At 36.4% G+C, this 17,891-nt stretch overlaps 1 protein-coding gene across 5 annotated transcripts in view; it reads left to right on the forward strand.

Moving 5' to 3' along the window:
• The window catches only part of SLCO1C1 (solute carrier organic anion transporter family member 1C1), a 58,244-nt gene extending 41,572 nt beyond the window's left edge, over nucleotides 1-16,672 (forward strand). For 4 of the 5 annotated variants that reach the window (XM_014832456.3, XM_070494791.1, XM_044775208.2 and 1 more), the window contains 5 exons: nucleotides 3,953-4,118; nucleotides 6,651-6,835; nucleotides 9,104-9,168; nucleotides 14,161-14,278; nucleotides 15,826-16,672. In XM_014832456.3, the coding sequence (XP_014687942.1) occupies nucleotides 3,953-4,118; nucleotides 6,651-6,835; nucleotides 9,104-9,168; nucleotides 14,161-14,278; nucleotides 15,826-16,048 (757 nt within the window). In that variant the 3' untranslated portion in view covers nucleotides 16,049-16,672. The remainder of the gene's footprint in view (nucleotides 1-3,952; nucleotides 4,119-6,650; nucleotides 6,836-9,103; nucleotides 9,169-14,160; nucleotides 14,279-15,825) is intronic. The other variant, XM_070494792.1, reaches the window with a different exon arrangement.
• Nucleotides 16,673-17,891: the final 1,219 nt, after the last annotated feature.

Genomic DNA, 17,891 nt, shown 5'->3' on the forward strand with positions numbered 1-17,891 from the left:
TTAAAAATACAAATAATAACTGCCTGTTAGGGTTTTGTAAAACTTAAGCAAGATAATATACATGAAAGTGATTAGTACTTGCCTGGTACAAAATAGATGTGCCATTCACAGAAAACAATTGCATTTTTTTTTTTTGAACACCTGGACAACCAGAGTGGTCTCTATGCCACCCTTCATAGTCTCTGTTGTACTCAAATCATGTGAAGTTTCTGGAGAGAATGCCTATCCCTCAACCTAGTGACCCGCATGACAGCTCTCTTTAGCTCTTTGCAGTTGGTCAAGAGAATATTTGTTGATGCTCTCAGACCTATGCCATTCTGTATGGGGTGGGAAATTAGCTTTCTTAGTTTCCAGAGTCTATCGCTCTTCTACAAGGCTGTATCTTGAAGAAACTATTTTGCTCTTTCCGTCAAGAGTCCTTACCATCGCTCTACCTCTGAACAGGAGTTTCCAGAGGCAGTTCTCTTCATCCTTCCACTTATTTATACATTATTTGGTTTTAAAAAATTATGGAGCCACCACTGTGTGCCAGGCCAACCTCCCTTATTGTGTCTGCCTGATTGCCTGAAACTCTGCTGTGGCTCAAAGGCAAATGCTCCTGACATTACATTCTGTTTCATGCAGGTTCAGCTACTTCCTTATTCTTGCTTGCTCTCCAGTTCTCTTCCCATTCTTCTTTCCATGCTTATCTATCTGTCTTGTCTCTATGTTCCAATCTCCATCACCTTCCTTAACTTGATTTCCCCTGCTGCTAAGTGAACATGAGTTACACTTTTTGCCATCTAAAATGTCCAGGTAAATTAGGGAATGTAAATTTCATATATTGCTCCTTCTGGGAGTTCTCATAGCAATGTTAGACTTAAATGAGTAGAATGTTGCCTTGGTAACAGTCAGCAATGTAGAATAAGAGAGTTGTAAACAGGAATTGCAAGAAGGTTCTAGAGAGAGTAGAAACCCTGTGTGAACTTTAAATGTCCCCATGTTCCTCATGGTAGATGGACAATGAATGGCAAAGTACTTTGTATTTTGCAATTTACAAAACCCATTAACTTTTGTTATCTCCCTTTACCCTCAGAACACTTTTATGAGGTAAGTTTTGTTATCCTTATTGAAGGAAGCTGAGTTTAGAAAGGTCAGTTAGCTTCCTCAAAGTACAATAGTCCTTCTACAGCATCACGCTGTGTCTAAGACAAAAGAAAACACATAAACAGACAAGAGCAAACTTTTGAGGTTCACAAGAGTTGACTCACATAAAAGATTAAATAGTCTCAAACAAATGAAAGATAATATATTCATTGAGTGAGTACTAGCCCTTGAAGGCAGTCACCTTGAAAAACTATAACTGCATTGTGATAATTGTTTAAAACATTCTAAAGCTCCTCTTTTGAAGTTGCTTTCCAAATTTTTTAGAATATTTTCAACAATGGCAAAGATTTAACCTTTAAGAATAGCTTTGTTATTGGAAGCAGCCAAAAGAAATGGCAATATCGCTGGGAAAATCTCTTGCCTCCCAGCATGATTATTTTGAAAGCAAAATCTCATTTGAGTATAAACATTCTGGCATATTTGATAAAACTCATCTTATAATTAAAATTTTAAATAACAACTCCACTGTCAACACATCCTTCATAAAGTATGTATGCAATTAACTTCTGCTTCCAGATTGCTTTAGACAACAAATTTAACTTACTTTCAGGAATGTAAAATCATTGGCTTTATAAAATACAATATGCACCCCAGGAATTTTCCTGAGTTGCTTTGCTCCACAAGGCTGTTTTGATTTGGACATTCAACAGGAACAGTGTAGACAAGCTTTAGATATGGTAATGGAAGGATCCTTTCTTCTGCAATAATGAGAATAAGTCTGGTGTGACAGAAGAATTTAAAATCAAGAGGCCTGGAAGGGTTCTACTTCTATTTGTCACTAATAAATGGTGTGAATTTGAGCAATTATCTGCTCACTTGGGACCTGACTTTCCTGGTCTGCCAAATGAGGAGCTGGCACAGATCACCCCCAGAGTTCCTTTCAGCTCCAAGTTTCTATGATCTCAGCCCTATGGTACCCATAGTGGCCTGATTCTTGGCTTTCAAAGGTACATATTTATACTTTCAGACACTACCAAATAGTGGTAGTTAGCAATGCTTATGGAAGAGGATAGGATGAAATATTTCTGTATAACTTCTATTTAAAAGGTTAAATTCCCTTTTACTCTGTTTGGAGACATTTAAGTGGTCTTTCATTTTTATTGTTGAGGTGACCAAACCCATGGCACTTCTACTAGATGGAATATTACATCGATGAAGAAATTAGGGTTGCAATCGTTATAACCTCTCAGACAGATGGGCCAAAAGACTGATGTTTTTCTCTAAAATAGAATACCATTTTTCTTTGATTGATTGACTTACCAGAAATCTTGTTTCTTAGTCTGCTACACGCCAGGGCTTGTTCTTGGTAGTGGAGATATGGAAGTGAAGTGAATAAAACAGATAGTTCCTGCCTTCACTGAGTGTACATCCCAGCGTATGTTTTTTGTTTTTTGGGGGTTTTTTGATGAGGAAGATTCCCCCTGAGCTAAGAATTGTTTCGAATTGTCCTCTTTTTGCTTGAGGGAGATTGTTCCTGAGCTAACATCTGTGCCAATCTTCCTCTAGTTTGCATGTGGGACATAGCCACAGCATGGCTTGATGAGTGGAATGTAGATTTGCCCCAAGATCTGAATCCACGAACCCCAGGCTGCTGAAGTGGAGTGCACAAACTTAACCACTATGCCACCAGGCCGGCCCCCCAGTGTATGTTTTTTTTGTTTTAAGTCCCTCAAGTACCTTTGTAAAAAAAAAAACAGCAACAAAACAGGGAGAGGAATAAACAAATAAGTAAAGAAATTCAAAATGGGAGAGAAAAAAACGTGAATTATGAAGGGCCAATGGTTGGCAAATGAGCAGATAAAGGAGAGATACCGTTGTATAAGTACCTCCTTAGAAGAATAGAGCCATGTGAATAGTGCAAGGAGGATAAGAGTAGAGATTAGGCAGTTCAGGTGAGAGGAAGAAATAGAAGCAAGAGAGAAGGAATTCTGGGAGAAGACAAGAGAAAATGAGAGAGAGAGAGCAAAAGAGAGGGAGAGAAAAGAGAGGAGATGGGAGAAATTACGTAAAGCAACTTAAAAAGTCCCAGCTCCTTGGGGGCAAAAAATATTGTCTCATTCATATTTGTAAGTATCTTCCCTCCTCCCAAAGTTAGCACTTAGCAGACTTCCAATAAAACTTTATGGAAATTGAACGGGTAATTCATTGAAGTAGCATGTGAAGTCAAGTCAGAAAGGATGATATAAGACATGGAAGAGCTTCAAATAGTAGAAGGATATGTGGGAGAGAGAAAAGTAAGATGAACTGGCAATGCATTTATTAGTAAGACATGCATAAGTAGGATATGTAGCTCCTACACATGTTGAAATAAGGTTGACTGCTCAGCTATTTTTTCTTTCACCACATCATTAACAATGCCCATTCCACTGATGCTCAGACAACAATTCTGAAGGAAATTTGCACACACACACACACACACACAGAGCCTGCTAAGCATTTATGTCATACATTGCTCTGAAGGTTTACTTTACTTTTCTACCTCATTGCCATTTTCATACACCTTTGCATAGAAATATATTAGAGGATCCTAAAGGCAGTAGATGTTAGAAAAAGCCATAAGCCAAGAACTAAATATTGTGTGAAGTTGTAAACCTCTAAAGATAACCTTAGAGAAAACTGCTTAATAGTTTAATAGTGGATTCACATTTAATGATCACTAGCTGGCATTTCTGATGACAGTTATGTCTCCAAAAGGCAAACTTTGTTGGCAACGCCATTTATATCACTCAAGAACATTGATTTTTTAAAAATATTAGGGTGCTGCCTGCTAAGAGGTAATATTTTATACTGTCGCATTTCTTTTCAGAACCAAACCTGTCTCTTATCATGAACGAGCTCTCTTTTCAGATTGCAACTCAAGATGCAAATGTTCAGAGACAAACTGGGAACCCATGTGTGGTGAAGATGGAGTCACATATGCATCGGCTTGTCTGGCTGGTTGTCAAACCTCCACCAGGAGTGGAAAAACTATTGTAAGAACTCTTCTGTAAAGTGTCGGCCCACGGGTCTGCTACAGTGCATAACTACACTACTCTATGAGGGCTCAGCCACCAACCCGGCTGCAGACCACGCTGGGAGGAACCCTGCCTCTTAATCTACCCTAGTTCTTTTCTGTGGAGACAGGATATATAACCGTCACTAGTGGAACTAGAGTTGTTGAAAGAATTAGGGGTAAGAATTAGAATCATGAAACAGACTGGAGGAACTTTGTAACTGCATCGTCTAGTTCTCTCATTTTGCTTATTAGGAATATTAGCTCTGAATGAGAAAATCTCAGCCATAAGGTCATCTAATAAGATCTGCATTGGGATCCAAGTCTCCTGACCCCAAGACCAGTGGTCCTTGGAGGCTTTAGGGGCAGGACAAATAGAGGCCAATGGTAGGATGTCTAGCCCACGAGGTCTAGACCAAGGGGTCAGGAATCTGATTGTGAGGAGGATGATGGTTCTGAGACGGCTCTGCCTGAGAATTCAAACCAATTTGTGTAATAAAGAAAACAGTAAGTAGGTGGCTAGAATGAAGAGTTTTTGCAGGGTAGAGGAGGGATATGAGGTTGGAAATATAGGTAGGAAACCAACTGGTTTAAGGATATTGTGTATTCCAATCATGAACAGACTCATCCCTCTAATCATACCTTTACATTCCTGTCCCAAACATGGACTCTTCTTTACACCTGCTGTGTATACAACACGCTGGTCACACTGCTTTCTACTTGTGGCTGATGAAATCTGCCTGTATTTGACAGTCCCAAAGGGCTGAAAATTAAACCACACATATATTTACATATGCTTATCAATTAAGTAAGAATGCATAGGCAGACGTTTCTGCGGACACAGTAATGCAGGTTGATTTTTGCTGTTTATTGTTATTCTGATGTTTTATTCAGACAGAAAGGATTGGTCTCTAGCAACAGTAGATAAGACTACCCACCCATCTGAAATCTGAGTTTTCGCCCTCCCTCCATTTTCTTCCTTCTTTCCTTTCTTTTTTTTTTTTCTTTCAGCCACTACTCTTCTGCCCAAATTGCTTGGAAGTTTTTCTTACCTGGAGCTTCCACGTATTGAAGACATTGCATGTCAGGGACTAAGAGAGGTGCTTTAAAATCACAATTGCCTTGAAACATCATGGTTCTCAAGTAATTGAGTATTATTTTACTTATTTTCCTCACTTGAGGACTGAGGCACTGAGACGCAAGGGACCCACCTAAACTCACATCTCCAGTGAGAGGCAGAGTCAAGATTCAGAAGCTTTTTACCCGAAATTCAGAAAAAATCTATATTGCTACTCTTCTTTGAACAGGAAATGCCAGGTTTATTTCATTGTTTATCTAAAAATTCACAAACTCTTCTGTGATAAGAATGACAACTCATCATATACACACTGATACATGAAATTTACTGAAATAAACTGATGAGGGATTATAAAAGTTGCCTTTCTATCCAAAATTTAGTTGAGTCTTATTCAAGATTTTTTTCCTAGTAACCACTATAAATTCTGTCGTATCCTCAAACTGTGCCCATTTGTTTAACAAATTTTCATTTAGTGCCTAGAAGGAGGGTCTATTTTAGGTGCTAGATGGACAGTGATGACAAAGCAGACAGTTCTGCCAGAGATTACATTCTAGTGGGGATATATAATTTAGAATAAATGATTCTATAGTATTCCAATAGTTAGTAATGAGCACTGTGAGGAAAAATGTTAGGATGAAAGGGTGCAGAGATGGGGGTATTATTTTGAATGGGTGATCACGGAAGCTCTCTTTAGTGAAATATCTGAGCAGAGACCTGAAGTGTGTGCGCCAGCCGTGTAGCTGTATAGGAGAAGAGCTGCCCAGCAGAGAAAACAGCACGGCCATGAGGCCTGAGTAGGCTCACTGTGTTTGAGGGTTGCCAAGGGTACAGTGAGAACCCATGTGTGCAGCTATAGCAGAGGGAAAGGGGAAAGATCATTGAGTGGTGAGATCAAAGTGGGATCTAGGAGCTACATCATGGATAGTTTGTAAGCCGCTATAAGGATTTGGGATTTTATACAAGTATAATGAGAAGCTATTGGAAGGTTGAGAATAGATATGCAATCTGACTGCCATTTTTAAAGGATTGTTCTGGTAACTGTGTAGCTAAGAGACTATAGCTGGATAAGAGTAGAAACAGATTGAGCATGAAGAGCCCATTGCAATAATCAAGGTGAGAAAAAATGGTGGCTTAGACTTGGAAGTGGGAGAGAAGGACACAAGCTATGGTTGGATGTGGTAGAATTTGCCGGGAGATTATTCTGTAGGATGAGTAGTTTGTAGACCAACCATCTGCTGTTTGGATAATGAAATGTTGTACCTCTATAGATTTCACTCTGCTCAATATACCCTAACACAGAAAATAAAAGAATATTTTCTCCATTGTTTATATAATGCATGTATACTGTACTGTGAAGGTTTTAAAGTAAATATTTATCTTTAATTTTATTTCAATGTTCCCTCAATAATTGGACTTTTCCCTATTGTGTTACAGATATTTTATAATTGCACCTGTGTGGGAATTGCAGCCTCTAAATCAGGAAATTCCTCAGGCATGGTGGGCAGATGTCAAAAAGATAATGGATGTCCCAGAATGTTTCTGTATTTCCTTGTAATTTCAGTCATCACATCCTATATTTTATCCCTCGGTGGCATACCTGGATACATATTGCTTCTGAGGTGATCATTGATTCTCCCCAGCCCAATTGTGATATAAGACCCTACAATCACCTAGAGCAGACATTTCAGATTCTGTTCTGTGGCATCGTCATGACTTCTTATAACTCAGGGAACTTGTCCCACATCTTTGTTTCATTTTTATAGCTTTCCCACTTTAGCTTTTTATACAAAAGTGTGGTCGAATAGAAGTTTTCCTGTTTAAAAATGTTTGCAAACCATTGTTCCAGAGAGCAATGTTAGTGCCTACATCACTGTGGCCACTCAAGAAGTTCAGTCTGCTATTTCTAATGCTGGTGTAATTAACTAGTATAGACAAAATGTGTTTTAGATTAAACATAGTTCCACCGAATTGTGAGTGATAAAACTTCTAAGACACCTGAAAGGCTCATCTAATGCCACAGTGTTTTACATTTATTATTTTGACGTATAGGTTATTACCCGTCTATGTAGTCTCGCCCTGACTGACTGGAATTATCTGTGGGAGGATTTCCTGGGTATTGGATCAATCGAGAATCCTAATCCATGAATATCATGTCAATGACTGCAAACATTTTTGCTTATAAAACTCTAAGAGAATTTTCAAAACTATGTACCCTCTTGCATATTTTTAAGTGGACATCTAAATATTTTTTATCATAAGTTTAAATAGTAGCTAAGCATTGATTTCTAGTCTATTGTAAATATTTACAGTTAAAAACATAGCAATTTTAAATGTCACTCTTTTAAATGTAATCCATGGGATCTAAAGAACAGTGATTAGATAAAAAATATCACCTAATTTAAAATTATATGAAAGGACATTTAACAGTAAAAAATGTTACATTTTTTTTTCTTCTCTTAATACTTATATCTTCAATCAACTTCCCTATAGGCTTTTATTCTATTTTAACATAATTTATACCTGAACATTTTTTATTGACTGTCCCAGCATATACATCTCTATAAAAAATTTATATAATTTCAAATTTTAAAATATTAGTTTTATAATCAGTATTCCCAGTGATAAACTTTTCTTCCTGATTGAATTAGCTTTGCAAGCATTACTATTATACAATTGATCAAAATAACCCAAAAATATTACAAATTTTGATAAAATTTTAAACATGAAAAGACAAATTTCACTGGCAGTTAATCTTTTGTGAGATGGATTAGGTGATTTTAAAATTAATTCATACATCCAAGGATGAAAAAGTTTTTCTAAAATTAAACTAATCAAAAGTATCGTATGCATCTTTAATTTCCCACAGTTTACATCATGGAAATTGATTAGGAAAGATAAACAAAAAATAGGACCTAGCATCCACAAATCTGTTATTCATAAACTGCTTAAGGAAAACATGAGATATTTGTGTGGACAAATGGGAACAGGGGTTTGAGACGATGGGAAAGCATTGCCCCAGAGTTCTCAGACCAGGATTGTTCTTTATGGGTGGCTGTTTCTTCCACGTCTTAATACTGTGCCAAGCAGTCATCTGGGCCAAGTGAAAAATCAGGCTACTGGAAGAAGGTTTGCTTACTACCAGTCCTTCAAATGAACTGTATTTTGATGTCAGAAGGAGACATCCTTGGACTGAAGTAGAAAAGTTGTAATTCTTGCCCCTTCTACAGCAGAGACTAAATAATATTATACATATGAAGAACTGAGTACCATGGTTAACACTCGATAGTTGTTATGTATCACCATGATTATTGCTATTAAAATCCACAGGCTAATCAAAGCTATTTAGTCATATTAAGGACACTCTTGTTATTTTAGGTGTTCTTGTGCTTGGTGAGATCCCCACTATTTGCAAAAACACTTAGCATGCCACAGTGATTGTAACTGTATCAACTCTGATCAATATGGTCCTGTGATTTTCGACCAAAAGCCACAAAAACTAGTTATAGGTTATCAATCCTTTATCATTGTTTCAAATTCTTGCAATTTCTTAGAAATTTGAGCTTTCTTTTCCTGTGAGAATTTGTTGGTTTGTTGATTAAACTTAGGATTTCACTTTACCCAACACCATTTGAGTATGTCATGTAGGGTGATTTGCCTTCTAGAAATATTAAGTATATATTAACTATAAACTCCTGATGCACGTAATCAAACATGACTTTTATGTAATTTGCCTTCCCTATGCTAGGACACTAGTGGGTTCCTCATTATTGCTACTTGAATTCTAACAACATTTCATGTATGTTAAGTTAGATTATCACTGATGTTAATAATTGCTTTAATGAACTATATATATATATATTTTATAATAGTGCCTTTGTTGCTTTCAGGTGCATTAAGCCACAACTTAAGTCTTTTGCCCTGGGTATCTACACCTTAGCAATAAGAGTCTTTGGTAAGTATAATCTGTGTTTAGTCATGGTAGCCATCACAAATGATTTTTGAGTACTTTTCTAAGTGTTTTTACAGAATTATCACACATAACTAAATGATGGAGGTGGTCAGGTCCCTACTGTTTTTATTTTCTTCCTTCCTTCATTTCTTCCTTCCTTCTCTCCTTTCTTTGACTTCTCCCTTCCTTTGTTCCAGAAATATTTATTGAGAGCCAATGCTGTGCCTGAGGAATAATAAAGTGGTTTTGTGAGAGTAATGACATTTTTTCTTTAACAATCTTGTCTCTTCCAGCACTGGTCTATTGTCAAAAAACCCATTGCTATTATGGGAGAGCCTTCTGAGAGGAAAGCAAAAATGAGTCAGTAAGAAAGGCTGAAGCCTAAATATAATGTTTTCAGTTATTAAAATGGAAGGGACTCTTTTAAGCTACTCTCAATGCTAGGATATGTCATTTGGTAGAAAGATCAGATCATTCACACAATCGAAGCAGTATGCATTTGAGATCATTATTTTTTAAACGTAATTGGAATGTTTTTTCTGACTACCACATTTTTCAATTTGCGTTAGTTAAAACTCATAGAAAACAGAGTGACTCAGATGAGGTTTCTGTCCTTAAAGAATATATTCTAAGAAAGAAAGTAAAACAATCGTAAATGTTCCTCTGTAATTTGACAGAAAAGAACTATCTGGGAGAAAAACAAACTCAGAGCTTGGAAAAATCTGAAAATAAAGGTAGTTTACATAGATCTTGACACAAAATCAATATATATGAAGATACAATATAATCCTGATAAAATTGGGGAAACAACAAAAATGGAGGTTTATGTCATCGTGGCTGGCTCTAATTCTACGATATAAAAACAGAGATGATCTAGAAAAATGTTAGGTTGTTGAGCCTGAAATACATCCCTGGCCACAATTAGTCTCTCTCTCTCCCTGTCTTTGGGAAGATAGACGTAACCTACAGAGTCAAAAAGATTTTAAGCAAAAGAAATGGTTCATAAAATTGATTCCATGAAAATAAAAATATACTTGAAAATGACAAAAAACATCATAAGCAAAGGCAAAAGGCAAATAACAAACTGGGAACAATTGTTTTTTCGATTTCTATAATAGACAAGTGGCTACTATCCCTACTGTATACAGAGGGTTCCTAAGTGTTGAGCACAAAAAGCCCAACGACCAAATAGAAAAATGAGCAGAAAATATGAACAGCCATTTGGTGGAAAACAATGTAAATGCCTCTTAATATATAAAATGATGGTCAAACACTCTCATAATAAGAGTAAAAATTATAACTACACTGAGATATTGATACTTACATATCAGATGGACAAATTACCAAATGTTGTCTGCAGCGTATGAGAAAATAGATGTGCTTGTACATTGCTGTTGAGAAAATGATACCATTTCTGGGGAGGATTATGTGGCAATAACTGACAAAATTACACAGAGACTTATTTTTGGACCTAGCAATCCCACTTCTGAGAACTCATGCCAAAAATTTGCTAGTGAAAGTATAAACCAAGTCTAATCTTATGGATTAGTCTCATCGTATGAATAAGTCTAATCATTGTGCCGTTGTTTATAATAGCAAAAGACTGCAAGCAGTCTAAACGTCCATCAGTATGAGCTGGTTGAATAAACTATAGTAAACCAATGAAATACAGCTGTAAGGACAAATGGGGAAAAATGTCTCTTTCAGGTTACCAAGTGCATTAGTTAGCTCTGGCTGCCATAACAAAATAACATGGTTGGGGGGCTTAAACAACCGGAAAACTATTTCCTCATAGTTCTGAAGGCTAGGAAGTCCAAGATCAATGTGCCAACAGGGTTGGTGTCTGGTGAGACTTCTCTTTCTAGTTTGTGGATGGCCACCTTCTTGCTGTGCCTTCACATGGCCTTTCCTCTGTGAGAGAGAGAGAGAGAGAGATCTACGAAGTCTCTTAGTCTTCTTGTAAGGACACCAGTCCTAATCGGATTGGGGCCCCACCCTTATGACCTCATTTAACCTTAATAATCTCCTTAATTACTCTGTCTCCGCATGCAGTCACATTGGGGGTTGGGACTGCAACATATGAATTTTGGAGGGACATAATTCAGTCTATAATACCAAGTGATCCCCAGGGTATGCTATTAAGTGAAAGGGAGCAAAATGTAGAACATATTTATAGTGTGATGCATTTGGTGTAAGTATGGAAAAGTAGAAATATACACACACAAAGGTATTTTCTCATTTAAAAAAAAGAAAAAACAGTGGAAGCATAAACTAGAAACTAGTAAAAAAAAAAAGGTTAAGCTTACATGTTAGGGAAGAAAGGAAAGAGAGGAGAGAGGACAGGATGGAAATGATACTTTGTAAATGTAACATATAATTTTTAATTTGAAATCGTGCAAAGTTTTTATGTCATTAAAAAACAATTAAATTAAAAGAACAAAAGAGATTCTTAAACAAACTGAAACTAGCTGTATACCATATTGGTGGCATAACCACACACACAAAAAACTTTAAATGGCTTAAAAAGATAGAATTATTACTAAATCCCCATAGCTTCGTGACGTTTTATAGTCTTATCATTAATATTAACTTTGGCATTTTTATGTTGAAACTATTATATATTTTAAGGTAAAGTGAATAAGATATTATATTAATATCATTAGGAATCAATATATTCAGCATAATAGAGAAGTGATAAAAGTGTAAAATAACTTCAGTAAAACCCATTAATTTAAATTTAAAATGTCAATATGAATTCATATAATTTTACTTTAAAATACTATTTTATAGCTCAGTCTCCTTAAAAATATAGAATCTGTGTAACCCAGGAGAAATGAGCACCCATAGCACTCAGTCTGTGACATCTAAGTATCACTTCTCAGTAAAAGAATCATAGCGTCTTGGAGAAATGACCAAGTCAAGGTCTCAGGCAGAAAATGCATAAGATCATTATGGAACAACTGTTTGTGCTGGAAAGTGGGAAAGCTATCAGAGGCAAATAAGGATATATCAAAAGGACACAGCACTAATTTTGAGGAGCATGGCCTAAGGTGAGATAATTTGAAAATTTAATAATAATAAATAATTGCTGCAGTGTATTGAAATACACTGAATATATAAAAGACATGAATTCATAATGAGACTTAACTAATTTTTTTTAAAGATTTTATATTTGTCCTTTTTCTCCCCAAAGCCCCCTGGTACATAGTTGTGTATTTTCAGTTGTGGGTCCTTCTAGTTGTGGCATGTGGGACGCCACCTCAGCGTGGCCTGATGGGCGGTGCCACATCCACACCCAGGATTTGAACCGGCAAAACCCTGGGCTGCAGCAGCAGCAGCAGAGCCTGCAAACTTAACCGCTCAGCCACAGGGCTGGCCCCTGATACTTAAATAATTTTGGAGAACACTAGGACACCAATTCATTATACTTAAAATTGATAAGTGAAGAATCAAGCATTTATCGTGCCTTTCCTATGTTAAATAGATTTCAAAGTAATTAAATAGTCATGAAGGAAACTTCTCCTTTAGAGAAAAATCCTAAGTAATTTGTACCAAAGGCGTAATATAATTTTTTAAAATCTCTGTTTTGCAATCTCACCAACATTTGCTAAAAGCTATAGGTGAAAGTTGATGAAAACTGCATAATGGAAGGCATAGCCTGAGTCTCAGATCCATTTAACATTACTAAGAAAAGCAAGAAGACAGCTTGTACCTCCTGCTGGGACACACGGAACCACCTGTGCCGTGTTCCTGCCTAGAAGAAATTGAACCTGAGTCTATCCAAGAGCTAACTGCCAGGTTATTGGAAAAAATGGAGGATAGGAGAACAAATTAAATAATGTTGTTAAGGAGCAACTGGTCAAATCCAGATTATGGCACATTCTACAGGACAAACGTCTTTCCTCAAAAATAATTCATATAAAAAAAAGTTGGGAAGAGAACTGACATAAAGAACCATCAGCTAAATGTAGTACGTTTACCTGGTTTTAATCCTGATTAGAATAAACCAGCTCTAAAACAATGCCTTGAAGATATTCAGAAAAGTTTGAATGTGGATGAGATTTTAGATAGGATTGAAGAATTATTATAAAACGTGTTAAGTGTGGAGTGGCATTGTGGTTCTGTTTTAAAAATGTCATCAGTTAGAGATGTATACTGAAATACATATGAGGGAAATGACATGATATCTGTGGTTCCTCTTAAAATAGTCCTCAAAAAAAAAAAGTTTTGGGGTGGGGGAAGGGCTGGAGATAGATGACACAGGAATGGCAAAACATTAATAATTGTTGAAGTTAGTGATGGTACGTGAGGGCTCATTATATCATCTTCTCTAATTTTGTGAATATTTGAAAATTTGCCATTATGAAAATTTTAAAACATACATGGAAAATGGCAAACATTTGGATTTTTTGACCTGTCTTCACAATATTAAGAGCAGTATAAAGTTAGTTATCACCTAAATGTCTTTAAGTGGTAAATTATTTAGTTGAAAAATATATGTATCTATCTATATATACTTTATTTAAGGCACCAAATAATGCAAATTAACTGTCAGATATATTTATCTAATTGTTCTTCTTCTTCACGGGATTTTATGCAAAATAGAAATCAGCTTGTTCCTTCTGGAATCTGGAATCCTTCTCTTCCTGGTACAGAGAGGGAGACACCCCTACAAATGGAGGTTTCCTTTATAAATGTAAATTTCCCTTACAAATGGGAAACTTATGCTCTGTCTTCAGAGCTTCTCCTGTGTCTTCTGTTTCTCAAAATAATCTTCATGAGAGAGGCATATTTTGAGGTGGCATATTCTGGGCTCCTACAGATGCTCTGCTATTGCCAAAGCAGTAATCTTTTGCACTGAAAGTAAGTGGTTCCAAATAATCACTCATTATAGGATAACCAAAAAGACGTGCATACATTTTTAGCGATTTGTAATTACTATAAGTGCATATATAGTTTAGCATATACAGTAGCAATTATCTGTTTTTCTCACAGCAGGAATCCCAGCTCCCGTATATTTTGGAGTCTTGATTGACACTTCTTGCCTCAAATGGGGATTTAAAAGGTGTGGAAGTAGAGGATCCTGCAGATTATATGATTCAGATGCTTTTAGGTACTGTATCAAAGTCATTCCCTCATCTCATTGCTCCAGCATCCCAGGTCTGCACAATGCAATTGACACTAATAATTCCTCATGTAGCTTCCTGCCTCTAAGGAAAAGGGTAGTCTAATCAAGAAGTGTGTCCTGTTTTATAGAATAAGTGTATTATTCTGTGATTATTTGGCTAGATGTTTCATTTTTTTTTCCCCATTCCTAATCTTGACTCCCATTTTAAGTGAGTAATCATTTTTTAAAAAAAATACGACCCAAGATTTCAGAGTACAGTAGAACTTTGCAAATTTGTGCACACAAGTATTTCCCTGAAATTTAGAATCATTTAAATTTAGGTCACATTTTGGATTTAATTCCATTCTTTTTCAAACTGAGCCAAACTGTCCCATTTATGTCAGATATAATCCCCCTGGGCAAGAGTTGGATTTGGCTCTAAATCTGTCCAGCTTGTATTGCCAAACTGATGTTCAATTATTCCAGTACTTGAAATGCATAAAAGCAAAAGGTTTTCTCTGTGTCTGTGAGTGTGTATGTGTCTGAGGGGCATGACTTCTTCACTATGGTATCATTCAGTTCAATTCATGCCACACTGAGTCCCCTTATTGCTTAAAGCAATGCTTCAATGGCTTAAAAGCAAGAAGGATTTTTTGGATTTACAATCTGAGCGTTTTCTGGAGAAATAAACTTGGTGCTGAACCGTGTAAGTTGGAAGTTGGATGTGAATTGAGCCGACCATCTCAAATAAGTTTGATTTAATAGGCTTTGATGTTATGTGAGAAATTTTATTTCGGTCTTTCAATGGGACCCGATCTGTGAGTAGAATTTGCACTTTACTCACATTTGCTAAAGCTGTATTCACTGTAATGTAGAGACAAAGTAGCTCAATCAGAGACTGGCAGTGTGTGCACAAGGTGACCAGCGTGAATCATTCAACCTGTCCTTCCATACCTTCGTGTCTTGTTATAGAATGTAGAGCTAAAGGCTTCTCATGGAAGAAACTGATTTAAACCTCTGGTTTAGTCTTAAGTCATTCTACTCTGAGAGCTCTGATTCCCCCTTAACACTGCTTCTTGCAGTTTTTCTGTAGAAGTGAATTGGAGCAAAGTTTGAGGGTAAGGTAACCATGTAACTTATCATTCAAACCCGGACACTTTTGAGAGTGAAAGAGGGCCCTATTAACACTGGGACAACACTAGCATAAGCTGGAACTGTTCTGGGCAAACAGGGTATGGTCACCTGGTCTAAGGAAGTAATTTACAGAGGATGGAACTGACTACATAATTAGTTGCAATTGAAAATGATGGTACTACTAAAAAATTGTTTTATGTTAGCACACTGCCTCCAATAGTCTGTCAAATGTTTATAGAAAGGCCTTTTATAGCCACTGAATCTGCATTCTTAAAGAAAACTCTCCTCATAATGGTTTTATTGATATTGATTGATTTAATTGATATTGATATTGATTGAAAGATATTATTACCTTCCTTTCACATTTTATTTAAAGTTGGGTAGTTACAATAATTAAGATGTATTCTCTCTTCTTCTAGACACATATATCTGGGACTAACTATGATGCTGGGCACAATGTCCATTTTCCTAAGCATTGCAGTACTTTTCATTTTAAAGAAAAATTATGTTTCAAAACAAAGAAGCTTCAGAACCAAGAGAGAAGGAACAATGGTGTCTCCAAGAATCAGGAAGGAAAATTGTACTACAAGTGATCATTTGCTACAACCCAACTACTGGCCAGGCAAAGAAACTCGGCTTTAGAAAAATGATGACTTGAAACCATGTTTTCTAATTTCTGGAAATTCTGCAAACAAATTTTAATCAAAAGTGTTTTAAATGCGCAAATTCTTTCTCCTTTCAAAAAATTTCTGCTTAGGTATTAGATAATGTACCTGATAACAAATATCATAATCATATTATAGAAGATGTAGATGATAAAGTTAATCTTAGACTTTTGAATTTATATATAAATTCCTTATATTGTTTACTCATTCTGTTTAATTTTGCCTCGTGCCCATTGGTATATTAGCTTTATTCCTAGTAAAACAATTGTCCCTATAGTGTAATGGCTATGTGTAAAGTAATTTCTAAACTGAGATACTTGTCTAAGATAAGAGAATACTGTTAAAAATTTAAACCACTTCTTGGCCTTCAGACATCACCTTAGTGATGTTAGGATGGAGCTGGTATATGTGGAGGAAGACTTCATTTCAAGCTCTTCTTTTCTTTTGAAATACAATAACTGATTTAGAAATGTGTACTGGTAAATAACCTTGAGGGATTCAAATTTGAATTATTAGCTCTTGTGACATTCATTACATGTACTTTATGTATGACATTTTAAGTGACCATGGTTGTAAAGTAATAAAATTACTATTAACATGCTTTATTGTCCTTCCGTGAATTCAATGGATTAAAAAATATTGTTAAATACTTGTCCGTATGTTAAGGTGTGAAAGCAGCACCAGACTTATGCACATGATGTGGTCCTAAAATATATTTGAAGGTTGAATTTCTGAAGGTCTACGATAAACTCGGGTGCTATAAAGGAATGCAGAGTCATGGATTGAGTGATGGTGTGGTTCCTTTTGGTGATCTCCTTGGCACCCACCACAGGGCCTAAGGGCTTCTGGGCAGGGGCTGCCACTGGTACAGCCTTCCAGATAGCTCTCTGTTTCTCTGCAACTGAAGAAGTCAAACCAGGCATTACCTTCTCGCTGGCTTCCTGGTGCTCCTCTGACTAGATATAGTAGGGTCAGCAATCTACCATCTTTGATCTTCAGTTCTATTATGTACTACGGTTTTCTCCTGCACCACAGTTGCACAAGAGAGGCCTGGCCCTCCCAAGAAAAGCAGACTTAACATATCGTCCACCCCAGTGGAGTCTTGGAATTGTACCACAATTCTTAGCAGCCTTTCGAATAAGCAGAACAAACAGGGCGCTCCCAACAAGGAGTCTTTATGAGGTGTTTCTTGAAGCCTAAGTCCAACAAAAAGATCCAGCTCGAAATGCAGCAGACTTACTCATACAGTGGAAGAATCAAATAGTGCAAACAGGATGGTTTACAGTCTTCATTTCCCCTTATATAGCAGTCCTGAGAATATGAATGGAAAAAACTGGAGACGGAAAGTTTGGATGGAGAGCAGAGAAAATACCTTTTAAATACATATCAATTTTGTTGTTTTATTTGAATTGGTGATACAAGATTATTTTATATTTTACTCTTTTTTAAAATGAAAATAAACATATTTTCTTTCCAGCAGGCCTATTTCAGACCTGCTGCTGCCTTATGAACTCGTGAGCAGGAATCCTTTTTGTGATCTCAAGATCAATCTTACCCATAACAAATATTTACTGAACGGGTGAGTGAGTACACTTGTCAAGAGTTTTCTTTGTGGTGATGTAATTAAAATTCAAGTTCCTCATCCTGTCTCCCACATCCTCTTCACTTTTCAAAGCTTTTTGTAGCAATAGCCTGAAAAATAACTTCTTTGCGAGTAAATTTCTAAACAGAATCCTGTCCAATTGACTCATGAATAACTTGGAAAATAAAAATTGGTTTAGAGGATGATTAAATGATTTTTTTCATAAAAAGTACTGAAT

This window comes from Equus asinus, chromosome 22 (assembly GCF_041296235.1).
Source record: "Equus asinus isolate D_3611 breed Donkey chromosome 22, EquAss-T2T_v2, whole genome shotgun sequence".
Lineage (NCBI taxonomy): Eukaryota > Metazoa > Chordata > Mammalia > Perissodactyla > Equidae > Equus > Equus asinus.